Genomic DNA, 12,792 nt, shown 5'->3' with positions numbered 1-12,792 from the left:
CAAAAAACAAACAGCACCTGAATTTTGATTACATTTACCAACCCTAACTGGATTAGATATGCCAAGAGCCAACCCTACTGGAAGGATCCAATGAAATTGGTTGCCGCATAGAAGCAAACGAGTGGGATGCACCCACTATATGAAGAATATATATAGCGTCTCGATTGCATTATGAGTCCCGTGGAAGAAAATGAATTTGGACCAGAAACAGGGAAGGGTAGGGTCGGGTTTCAATGACATAAGTGGAGATGGCACATGGGGTTGGTCCGGTAGGAAGAGCATTATTTTTCAAAACCAGTCTTATAGGGTGTGATATTCACAGCTAGGCCAAGGGTACTTTTATCACGTGATCGCATCTGTACAGCACGTGCATCATGGGTGACTTTCCAAATGATTTATGAATTAAATGCAGAATTAGTAAAAGTAAAGTGCCGTTTATTTGGCAACTCTCTGGTTTGCCTTCGAAGCAATTCTAGTAGTACCGAAAGTCAATTTATTACAACCATTATTCAACACTATACTAACGTCAATGGACAATGAAAGAAATTGAAAGGCATCATCGGTGAATGAGTAAATATGGTCAAAAAGTGTAATAATTGGAAGCCAAAGCACATTTAGATTAGCTGTATTTATAAGCTTAATCGATGGTTTTGCATAGGCAATGATAGTGCTTATCTGCAAAGCGCTCCTCTTTGCCGGCAAGTGAATGATCATAACACATCTAGTATAAATCATGGGGAGGAGATTATTGGTATAAATTATAATGAGCATGGAAAGTGCCGGTCAAAATCAAAGATGGTGAAAGAGGCGTTGTACTGTTGCTTTGATGATTTACATAATTGTGGGTACATGCAAATAGTTCGAAACAAAAAGCGAGAAAGCTAGGCAAGCCAATGAAGCTAATTGTACAAATTACAGGTGGTCTAACCCACACTAGAAGCAATTACAGGCAGCATTACAAGTGGCCTAGGTGTAATTAATAATTGCATGCTTCGGATTGTTTTCTGTTTGAATCGGCGGTTGGAAATCCTTTGGATGAACCTTGTTGAACATGAGCGAGAAGCAACCACCCGAAGATTGCTTTCCATGGTGAGAAACATTCACATCATCTCTCCCAGCTCGCTCTTCTTTCGCTGATCTTTTCATCTTCTCCTTGTGGAGCTTTCGCAACACGTAAACTTCGGCCAGACTGATTCCGGGGGTCGCCATGGGAAAAGGTGTTGGCTAGCTAGAATTGATTGGGGAGTGTCAGAGTGATACGAGAATGTGAGGCCATGAGAAACTGAAGACGATTTTTATAGGTTTAAGGGCTTCTGTGCAGGCTTGGGGAGGAAGCAAAGGCGCACTCGCCACCGGCACATCACCTATGACGTAAGGGCCGGCCTGGCCGGGTGTTGGGTTTGATTTCGTGGCGAATGGATGATTGACAAATTCGTCAAGTCATCACAGTGGGGACCGCCTTCTGTTTTCTTGGTGACCAAGGTATATAATTAATACGTCCGACTGCAGGGGAATGATCCGGTCCGTTCTTAATAATTGTACATTTTTTATTCAAATAAATCGGTCATCATTTCTCCCCATCATGTCTCCGAAGAATTAAATTAGTACCGCTAGTTCGTCCAGTTGCATTTACTTAATTTTCTTCTCTCAGTATATTCCCATTTTTATTTGAATTGACTTCTCTTACTCAAAAATCTTTAGTTAATTAGAGTTTGACATCACCTTGTTAAACCATATAAACCACTACGCACGACTCTGACTAATTCCACAATTATTAATGCGTCAAGAATTTGTATAAAAAATAAGTCATTCCCTCACAACGCCACATCATCAATTCATTTCTTCTTTGATACCAAAATAAAGAAAATAATTTAAGAATCCGATAGATACATGGTTTTCTTCCATTTTCCTTATGAAGCTTCGGCAACACATAAACAACAGACAGAATGATCCCAGTGGTTCCCACGTGATAAGGTGTTGGGTGACTAGAATTAGATGGGTTGTGTTACGAGGGATATGAAATTGGGAGGCCATGAGCATTTGGAGATGACTTTTGTGGCTAGGTTTAAGGGCGTGCGTGTAGGGTAGGGGAGGAAGCAAAGGCACTTAACTAATCACTATCAGCAGCGCGTCAGCAATGAGGTAAGGGCCTTGGGTTGCTTGTTCTGACCATTTTCTTGTGGCGGATAGTTGACAAGCTTGAAAGGTCATCAGAGCGGGGACTTCCATACAGTGGTGGCACTGCCCTTGCTGCCATGCTCTGGCTTGGTCGCCAAGATATTAATTTGTCCGATTCCATGAGGAAGATAGGTGAGTTATTAAATAATAAATAATCAATCTCCCCGAAAAGATCCCTTTTCGATGTCTCAAAAAAACTTTAGTTCTTTGTCTGTTTATTGGAAAAATTCCTTTCAAATGAATCCCCATTTCCATATTTCAAAGACTTCATTTCATTTTTTTTTGTCGATGTTTTAGGGACGATGACTTCATTGATCCAGATTATCAGCTATCCACCTCCTTTATGCGTCGAGTCTTCGCCATATGGACACTATAAGTGGGTCACAAGAGCTTCGAGGATTCTTCTCCCATTCAGTACTTTTCCATTCAGTAACTTAAGCCGAGTATTACTGTTGTAACTTAGGGGTGACTAGTTCGGACGCAACCCGAAAAGGTTTGAACAAATATTTTTAAATTTAGGTTAGATTTAGGTTGAATTTCTCGAGTTGAGATTAGGGTTAGATAAATATTTATAAATTACATCTTACCTTTTGAATATTTTTTCACAAAATGGTTTGCATGACATATTAATGCCACGTGTAAGGAAAATTATATGAAAAGTGACGTGTCAATTTTCATAGTTGAAACTTAAAACAACCTCCAATGCCGGTTCATAAAGTCTGCTTCAGAGGTCAGAGAACTCACAGTGCAATAATGGTCACTGCCTATTCATCTGATAGCAGAGGCCAAACTTTTTGCGTGTCATTCTCAAATCCATTTTTGGAAAACCAACTAAATAACTATGCATGCCTCCAAGCAGTTCCACTTCCACATTTATTAACAGTGCCAAAAATTTGAGTCAAAAATCTCAACCCATTCCTGCGTCATGCTGCAGTGTCAGTTTGTATAGTCTTTGAAACCCAACTATTCCATACAATTCAATACATAGGATGCCAAAATTCCCAAAATAAAGAAAATAATTTGATAATATATACTTGAATTTTGGTTTGTTGTTGTAAGGACCACCTCTAAGCGTACACATGGCGGCCTTATAAGGCACTCCTCCGTTGGACATGTGGTACGTCCAACCCTCTGTACAAACGATCACGTGGACTAACATGCGATGCGTACCTCTCCAGTCCGGATATCCAATCCGAACCCAATGGCTAGCGTCTCAAACAAGATTTTTGATTGTATTTCATGGATAATCGTTACTCATTTTACCAAAAGTATATTCGACAGGATCTTTTCGAGTCTCTTTAAGCAGCCTGCAGAGTAAAAAGACAAGAGTGATGGTAAATCATCCCTCCAGCGATCTTTGACAACCGTCTACAGGATAATAATAGTTCTGCCACCTTCTGAGCACCATCATGACAGTCAGAAAGTTTTCCCACGATTCAAAGGGACAAAGCTCATGACATTATAAAAGGTCCCCGACGACATAGTAAATGAAGGTAAACATTTATAATGAGAAGTGCCTCATAAAAATATCAATATGCTAGAGAATAAAACTAACAAAGGCATCGGAGGGTGTGTCCGGACCCTCTGTTCGGACATCTTTTGCAAGGCAAATGAAGGAAGCATCATTTTCAGTTAAGGAGGCGAGTACGTCAGGAAATTGCAGTGACTCCAACCTTCAACAATTGTGACAAAAATTGTAGTATGTTTCAGCTTTTTCCTTTCCCGTATTCTCTTCATGTTTTCAAATTGTGAAGCTTCTTCAACACATAAGTTTCAAGTTAGGATGCCTCCCAGAGTGGCCATGGCCCATAAGTAAAAGGAAGTGTGTGTTGCTAAATTAGGTTTGTGGGATGAGGAAGGCGGCCATGAGAATTAGAATGTGGATTTTAGAGGCTTATGGTCATGGGCCGCGTGTTCAACGTGGGCAGCTGATAAGGTCCATTTTCCAACATTAAAGAGCACACAAGATATGCATCGGAGGAAAGGTCGTAGCGCCTTGGTCAACAGGGACCAAACCTCAATTTCCTGGAGGGTGATGGCTTGCAGGAAGGAAGGAAGGAAGGAAGGAAGGAAGGAAGGAAGAAGGTTCCGGACCGAAGCTTCTTGAATTTGATGTTTTTTTTTTAAAAAAAATTATTTGATTTTTAATGGGTAAAAATCTCTCAACAATAATACGGAAGAAGTGTCCCATTAATATTTTTAGCTTTTTTCTTAAATAAATATGGTAGATATATCTATATGAATTGTTGATATTTATTTATTTAAAAAAAAAATTGATGACAACATTTCCTTATGTTTTAGGGTGAGTTAGTTCATTTATTTCTTTTATTGTTTTTATTTTATTGATATACATAACTTATAAATTATGTAACAAATATAAATCTTTGAAAATTTATGATTATTTTTTTTAATCCAAAAAAATTAAAATGTATTTTATTTCATATAAAAGACTAATTACCTATATTTTTTTATAATGTCTAAAATAGATTTGTTTTAATATTTTTGTATAAATTACAAAGAGATAACTAAAAATATAAAATATAATAAAATTATTTAAAATTTTTTAAACTATTCCTTATTTTTAAATTTAATAAGGTTGTAAAATATTTAATTTTCATTAAGGCTATAATTTGGGTGGGTTGACTCTACCCAACCCAACTTTGAGCAAGGTAATCATTTTTAATCCTTAGATCGATTTGAATTAGATTTTTTTGAATTGGAATTCAATTTGGATCATACTTAAACAAAGATTCAAATTTTGTATCACTTTTCAAAGGGAATTAAAAAAAAAAAATCAATTCATTCATATAAACTTCAACACTGATATATGTATTTTTTTTTTCATGAAGAATCACAACCAAAATCATTCATAGGAAAATCGAAATCCTCCACGAAAAAGGGAATGAAAAGAATAATGTGGTATTTTGAAACAAACTGAATTAATTTTGATTACAAACGAATGAAACCAACAGAGAAGAAAAAGAAGGCACGAATATGATGAATGTTACAGAGGAAATAACAGAGACACTGCAGATGCAATGGGCTGCCTTAGATGATCCCAGAATCACAGGGGCTTGTTCGTTTTCCATCAAAATTGGGATGGACCTTCTTCCTCAAGCATATCCCCAAGAAACAAGCACCAGTGGAGGAAGTTTTGGTTTGCTGAGCAACAAGGCTCCCTGTTTCAGGTTCTTCATCTTGAGCTTTTGCCTTCATCTTCTCCCTGTGAAGCTTTCTCATCACGTAAGCTTCAGCTAGCATGCCTCCCGCAGTTGCCATGGCCCAGAATTACAAGGAGGTGCGTTTGTTGTGCTACGGCGTCGCTAATTAAGTTGCGGAGTAGGGTGAATTGGAGCTACCGTCTAGATCACTGAGGCAGCCACGAGAATTGGAAGGTGAATATATAGATGGGCTTATGGACGGCTAGCACAGCAAGTTTGAACAGCGATGCAGTTGTGGTGGGCCCGGTGGTGGCGGTGGCTTGACCATGGAGATGCTAAGCCTACGCGTCCGCACGGTGGCCTACTCGTGAGAGCCCTCCTCTCGTGATGATCGCCTTTTTCTGGTTTGCAGATTTTGCTTTTGCTTTTACTTACACTTTTGTCGGTACATCCTAAAAAGTTTCAACAAAGAATAAATCTGTATATATATATTAAGGCTTATCTGATAACTGTCCACAACCCTCTGCCGGCCGCTTTCTCACCCACCTTCTCCCCACCAACCAATCTTTGACCGGGGGCTTGTACACCACCTAATCACCAGAGCTGCGAAGAGTGTCGCCCTGTTCTCAACTCCATGCCACATCATAAGCAGATGTTTATGGAAAATATTCTTCAGATGACAAGGTATGATTGATCAGGTATGCTTTTCAAACCCTTTCTCAGAGAACCTAATAGATAAAATTACAGTCCTTTTAAGCAATTCCACAATTGTGCGTGTCAAGTCATTCCTACACTGTATTAGAGTATGAATATATCAAGTCTCTGAAAATTCCATTTTATTCAATATGCCAAAGTTCTCAAGCGATTGGAAATCATTTGAGACTCCATACATGCACGGTTTTTCCAGCCCTCCAAAGAAAAGAGTAGCAATTCAATTTGAACTGGCCAAACTCAAGATTTCAATTTGATGTAAAGACAACTGCAGAATAACTTTATTTCAAAAGATTTTTCAGCCTCCTTGAAGCTTCAATTACAGACTCTCTCTGCCCAAATGCGCTCACTCTAATGTACCCTTCACCACCAGGACCAAATCCCCTTCCAGGAACAGTTATTATGTGCGTTTTCTCCAGAATCTCATTGAATACATCCCAAGATCTTAAGCCTGGAAAATGAACCCACATGTATGGTGCATTTTTGCCCCCATATACCTTCAATCCAAGTGATGTAAATGTGTCGATGATTATTTTGGCATTCTCCTTGTAGTAATCAAGGACTGCGTTCATGGCCTGGAAAAGGAAAAGATGGCATGAAAAGGAAAGAAAATTTTCATCAGAGATCAACTGGGAATTATTTGTTTCCAAGAGTAATATAGAGTTGTAATTAGTCAGGAAAATGTGGAAAGCAGAAGCAGAAATAACAAATTCAGCAAAACTTTGGGAAGTTTTTGAAGTTGCATCCTAAAAACCTATCATGGTCTTGAAATTTTTGAAGAACTCCAATCAGAAGTTTTTCTTGTGGAAGTGAAAATGAGAAAGCCCATTACACAACTTCTACAGAAGGCCATAGTTTTCTATACAGAAGCTTGTAGGGAAAAATCACCTACAATTCAAGATTTAATCAATGGAATCGTAGAAATTTGTAAACATGTTCACAAGAAAATGCAGGGGTTTGGGAAAAGGAATAAGAATCTAACCAGGTAACCATCTGAGGAAAGGCATGCTAGACCACCAGCCTGAGCTATGCTGGATGCACCATTGAAACAGGTGCACACAATGCGATTATAGTCCTTTATGACTGGAAACCCATTTGAATATAACAGCTCTTCAGGAACCACTGTCCAACCAAGGCGAACACCCGTGAACCCAGCAAATTTGGAGAACGATGATATTTCAATTGCAACCTATATGAGACAGGGAAATCTATGTTATAAAAGCGAAACTTAAATAGCAAAGGAAGCAATGGAGCTTCCCATTAAATATGGCAATAAAAATAGAAATTATTAACATTGAGATGATTCCTGGCAGTGATGTACCTCTCTGCCACCAGGAATTTCAAAGATTGATCTTGGGCTCTCATCTGTTATATAAGCAGCATATGCAGAATCGTGTATGATAATTGACCCATTTGCTTTTGCAAACTCCACCAGTTGCTCCAATTGCTGCCGGGATGCAGCATGACCAGTTGGATTGTTTGGAGAGCATAAGAAAATTATATCTGTCCTTGGAGTATTTGACAGGTCTGGAAAAAAATTACTCTCAGGTCCACAGTTCATGTACAAAATGTTCTCATACTTTCCGGTCTCCTCTTTGAAGTTTCCAGATTGACCAATTATAACACTGGAATCCATATATGCCTGTTTCAAGCACATGTATAAATACCATCATTTGGAGTTCCAATTCCGAACATTTTTCTTTCAAATTTGAAAGACAAGAAAAAGAATGACATCTCTATAATTATTGACTTTCCATGAACCTTGACCCAGCCAACTGGATAAGCCTTTATGGCTTACCACTACAATGTACAGTATTCTCCTCCAATCCCCAACGGTGTGGAAATTGAGCAGGAGGAGCTAATGCAAAAAACTCAAAAAGAGGGATTTCACTGGCCTGTATATATGCAGAGGGGTTGAGAGTATTCAAAGGTTCTTTACTATATGGTATTGGAGCACCCTTGTCATCAGGATGCTACTATATACATTTTACATAAAGCTATCAAGCCTTCATAACATTACCGGAAAAGATGGATCCTGCACAGCCACTGTTACATTGGATCCCAGAAGCATCTGCCAGAGGGAAAAATGTTTTTAAGTCCACTTTCACTTTAAAGCATGCCTGATCAAGAACAAATCCTAAACAGCTTACACCATGCTAATTTAAAAATTATGGTGTCTGCTAACATATAGAAAGGCTTCACTTACCTGGATACGAGAAATATCACATTGCGCCCCATCTGATACAAAAACCTCATTTGCTTTGATACCCATATCTCTGTAGAATGTTTGTGCAATTGCATTCCTTAATTCCTGCAATGTTGAAAAACACATACATTACTCGTACATGAACAAGCAAGAGAGGAAACACAACATTCAAGATAGAATTGAAAAAAAGGGAATGGAAAATGATTAGTTCAAAGAAGAGGCATGCAAATATATATGTTGCATTTGTTTCATATCAAAATATATGTACAAGAACTGATAATGCTTCTGTTATAAAACTGGGTAGGCTATGGGTATGGCTTTGTTCGGGTAAAAACATATGGATGTCTTTTCATTTTCTTAAGAAAATTATGACCTACATGGGAAGAGGCCAACAATGTAGCAACCAATAGGCTTGCATTTAGTACAAAACTGAAAGAAAAAAGTCACTCTAGGAAATGCTTGCATGAGACTTCACTTCTCCATTTTCAAGGTTGAAGATATATTTAAGAAGTCCTTTTCCAGTAAATAGGTTAAATGTTACAATCAACGCAATCTAATATCATGAATGAAATACACTAGCAATAGCACATGGCCATTAAGCTCATAATTACACCTTATCCAACAAAAACCATATATACTCAGTTTCCTCACTTTTAGTTTTCTGTTTAAAAGAACAAACAAAGGCTGAAGCAATCTATCCAACTCAGATGCACCTCATGCGGGGGTATTGGTTCCAACTAGGTTGAATTGTGGATTGTTAGTTATGGTTCTCACCAAGCATCCTCTCAACTTTTTCTCCTCGCTCAATTATGTTCTCAGTTTCTGCAATTAAGATGTGCCATTAAGGGTCCCACTAGAAAAACTGTGGCATATAAAATAACAACAAAGCCTTAAATCTCAGCTATTTTGGAATTGTGTACAAGAATTCTTCCTCCCTTAAAAAGACGAGTAACAATGATGCTTAAGTAACCTCCAGCCAAATTAATAGATCGAGTGTGACAAAAAGAGAAGAAATCTGGGAAACCTAGCTAAGAATTACCCTACAAACTTATTCAGAATAAGCAAAAAATAAAATAAAATAAAAGTGCCAAATACCATGTTGCCTTGCTCAGCTCCATACCCTCTATAACCTCTAATAGTTGATAAAGCATGTGCATGCTGCAAAACAGAAATTGCAGTATGAAAAATAAAGGAAATAAATGAAAGGGAGAGGAGTGAAACAAAAAAGCATGGTCATTACTATCTAGCACATTTATCAAGTTACAGAATGTTAAGTTTGCATATTCCTTTTGCAGTTTTTCCTACTCTGAATCCCACAAAGAAAAAAAAAGAAAAAGGAAAAAAAATATGGAAGAGCTTCTACGTGTGTTGGCACCTGGGGAGACAATGGCACTTCCTTAAATGCTTGCACATGTGTGTGTTCATAAATGGGCATAAAAGATGCTTTGCAGTCTATTGCCGTGTTACAGGGTGTCTTAAATTTTTGTCCCCATTGGGACTTGAACTTGGAACCTCCCACAAACCCTCTCCATCCCTTTACCACTTGAGCCAGGCCTCAAGGGTAATTTGCTCAGGTTATCCAGGTTGAAACAACATGATAGGGATGATGGGATGGACCCATGTTTGATTCATCAAAAAAATATGCATTCTAGATTCTTGTGACTATTATAATAGGAATTTCTAATTTTTAACCTTACAAGATTATCACTGCTTTTTTGTGTGGTTGTATGCTGCATTCATTGGATATTAATAATAAATTTCACAGAGATGATTCTGTATACAACCCATCTCAGTCTCCAGAAATCCAGACAGGTTGGCCGGTTGATAATTTGGGTAACCAATGGCATTATTGAATTCAGTGGCCCTATCAATCCCACAATTCAAACTAACAAGAAATAAAAAATCAATTATAACACAAAAGGATTTTCATCTCACATGATAGGTTAGGGAACAGCGACTTGTGCAAGATAAAAGTTCATAAAATCAGAATACAAACACTTACTAAGAGACATAATTAGCAACAGAGTTGTCTTAAATGGAAAACCACTATGTTACCTCAGCCATAGCTGATGTAATAATGTCCGGTATAGGCTCTGTCGTATCACCAATTCCAAGTTTTATCAACTTTGCATGTGGGTACTTCTGAGTGTGTTCAAGCTCACGTCTGCATATCTGGTTTAGAAACCATAAAGTATAGTATGAGAAGAAACAAGCAATAAGATAAACATTCCATCTAATGTACACGGGGTTTAAGATAATCATCAGATGGACCATGATGGATCCTTAAATTCAAGCAAATTAGCAAAAATCAGGGTAAGAAAGAACCCTTGACTAGAAGATACACAGATGAAAAAATGCTAACACCAATGAAACTTGGCCAGAAAGGAAAAGAAAAATGAAGACAGAGTTATTAACCTATTAAACTGAAGAATGAAAACCCTAGAAGGTTTTAGAAGCCACTGACCTCAGAAAACAAATATCCATTTCGCAGACGCTCCATATTGATATTGCGTGGGACTTTTGTGCCATGACCTGTGATAACATTGCATCTTAGTGATTACACATTACCCTTAGAATAAGTTACATCCTAAATGGTCCTTGAATAACAAATATATTATTATCAGTGAAACACACTGCAAGTAACATACCAACTCTCCTCCCATTTTGAGGCGCCAAGCTGTAAATCGTCAGTAAACATGAATGGAACTATATGAGTTCGGTATATAAATGCACAGAGTGTAAATATAGCAGAAACAAAACAAGCAATGACATCATAGAAAGAGGACTATATCAAAATATTCCATCATTACTTGGTCTGAATCATTTGAGGTTGCAGAGAAATTGAATAAGGCATGCTAATGCACAAGGAAAGTTGAGCATGATACATAATTTATTTCAAGGTCTTGCTTCAATATCAAAATCCTCCACAATTTTCTCAGTATAAAGATATGCTGAACGTCTCAGTATTGAACAGGCTTATATATACTTGAATGTGGTTATCACAGCCAAGAGTGTGCAAGTAATGCACCTTTCTCAACCTGGATGTGGACTCAAAAAGAATTTTCTGCAATAGCTCCAAATTCCAATAAGCAAACAAATATGAAATCAGACTGGTTACGCTAGCTGCCCATGTCAATGTTTCACCTTTTTTTTTTTTTTTTTTTTTTAATTGTAAAGGTTCTTGGGCCATGACCTCCATGGATGCTTTAAAGTTTAAACAATCAGCTTTGACCTGATCCAATGAAATAGTTTCCACACTACCTAACAGATACGTACTTTTCCTTGGAAATATTCATATGGTCCTTCCTAGAACCAACCACCAGCTTCATATATCCCAAAGAAACTAAATACGATGCCTAAACTATGGAGAGTGGTTAGGGATATCAAAATTCCCAAAAAAAAAAGAAAAAAAAAAAAGAATCATAATAATCCACTAATGCGAAGATGGTCTCTCATCTTAAAAATCAATAATCACCATAAAAATTCATTTTGCCACCCTGCACAGCTACAACTACCTTCCAAAGCTTAATTTCATCATGTGGCATATATGTGCAGCCCATAAGCCTGCAAAGGGACTGGCTGCCAAAAGGAACCTTAGGTAAATGAATGTTATGTTATCAAGGAGGCGTGGAGCATTTGGTATTGGACCTTATGTCAAATCCATGGATCACTAGGTTTCACAAGGATGCTGACATCACACAACTCATAAGCTAAAACATTGAACTTGACTTAAAACTCCATCCTCAGCAAGTCTCCCCAACAACGTGAATTGAATGTACATTCAAGCAACTTTAGAAAACTTGAAGTTTCCATTTCTCCGAACCCCACATTACAATGACACACATTCACATGCTATATCTCCTTTCCACGGAAGCCCATTGCTCAATAGCAACTGTTCCCATCACCAAAAGCAATATCAAACAGGACTGTGGCATTTCCAATCAAATTCTCGTTCTGCCAATAATACAAGACACGAGAAAGACCTATGCCCAACTATCTAACCTTGGAACTCAAACTCTCCTATCGTAACTAGATTCGTAGAATCAGCATCACCAGAAAGCCAATGGAAGTGAGCAAGTATACGGAGCACGACTTTTCTAACAATTCATCTGCAGAAGAAATTGCCCTTTTGACAGTGACTCCAGCGTGCCCCAATAATTGAACCATGAATCCTAACCACTCCCAATTAATATCATCAGTTTTAAGTTAAACCCATCACCAAAAATTTATAGATCAGTACAACTAGAAGCTAGAAACGACCAGTGATATGAATGAACCTGCATTCGTGAATGGGTTTAAGCACTACCCAGTGAAAAATTATACTTAGTTTTATACCACTTAAAAAGCCGTCGATTAAAAGGAAAATGAGGGAAAAGCAAAGAAAATTACAGAACAGAGCAGGAAGGCAGATAAGAGTAATCCAAAATCTTGGGTCCACATGTCCAAAACCCTGGATGTTCTTCTCTCCCGTCTCCTTCAAAACGAAGGCTCCACATATTACTCGGCCATGCTCGCCTAAGCTCCAACTATGGCCCA

At 38.0% G+C, this 12,792-nt stretch overlaps 1 protein-coding gene across 3 annotated transcripts; it reads right to left on the bottom strand.

Annotated features, from left to right (window-relative positions):
* Window positions 1-5,081: 5,081 nt before the first annotated feature.
* Window positions 5,082-12,707, bottom strand: LOC117905903 (aminotransferase ALD1, chloroplastic-like). 3 transcript variants are annotated; one of them, XM_034818771.1, is made up of 10 exons: window positions 12,646-12,690; window positions 10,905-10,933; window positions 10,721-10,788; window positions 10,312-10,428; window positions 9,352-9,414; window positions 8,257-8,361; window positions 8,071-8,121; window positions 7,372-7,692; window positions 7,033-7,239; window positions 5,082-6,625 (listed from the first exon to the last, which is right to left on the bottom strand). In XM_034818771.1, exons 3-10 carry the CDS (start codon window positions 10,754-10,756, stop codon window positions 6,332-6,334), a joined length of 1,194 nt encoding a protein of 397 aa, XP_034674662.1. In that variant the 5' UTR covers window positions 10,757-10,788; window positions 10,905-10,933; window positions 12,646-12,690; the 3' UTR covers window positions 5,082-6,331. The 3 variants fall into 3 exon arrangements, with proteins under 3 accessions (XP_034674662.1, XP_034674660.1, XP_034674661.1); XM_034818769.1 differs by lacking the exon at window positions 12,646-12,690 and adding an exon at window positions 11,067-12,631; XM_034818770.1 differs by lacking the exon at window positions 10,905-10,933 and having other exon boundaries at window positions 12,646-12,707.
* Window positions 12,708-12,792: the final 85 nt, after the last annotated feature.

This window comes from Vitis riparia, chromosome 18 (genome assembly GCF_004353265.1).
Source record: "Vitis riparia cultivar Riparia Gloire de Montpellier isolate 1030 chromosome 18, EGFV_Vit.rip_1.0, whole genome shotgun sequence".
NCBI lineage: Eukaryota > Viridiplantae > Streptophyta > Magnoliopsida > Vitales > Vitaceae > Vitis > Vitis riparia.
Note: the sequence above shows the minus strand (reverse complement) of the source record. Positions and strands in the feature narration are given on the sequence as shown.

What these genes read in the sequence shown, in the direction of transcription:
- LOC117905903 (XM_034818769.1), bottom strand. Translation starts at nt 11,143, where the DNA reads ATGTATCATGCTCAACTTTCCTTGTGCATTAGCATGCCTTATTCAATT. An exon ending in CCTCAAATGATTCAGACCAA is followed by an intron (nt 10,934 to 11,066) that starts GTAATGATGGAA and finishes GACGATTTACAG; the next exon opens with CTTGGCGCCTCAAAATGGGA. An exon ending in GTGATATTTCTCGTATCCAG is followed by an intron (nt 8,122 to 8,256) that starts GTAAGTGAAGCC and finishes TCCCTCTGGCAG; the next exon opens with ATGCTTCTGGGATCCAATGT.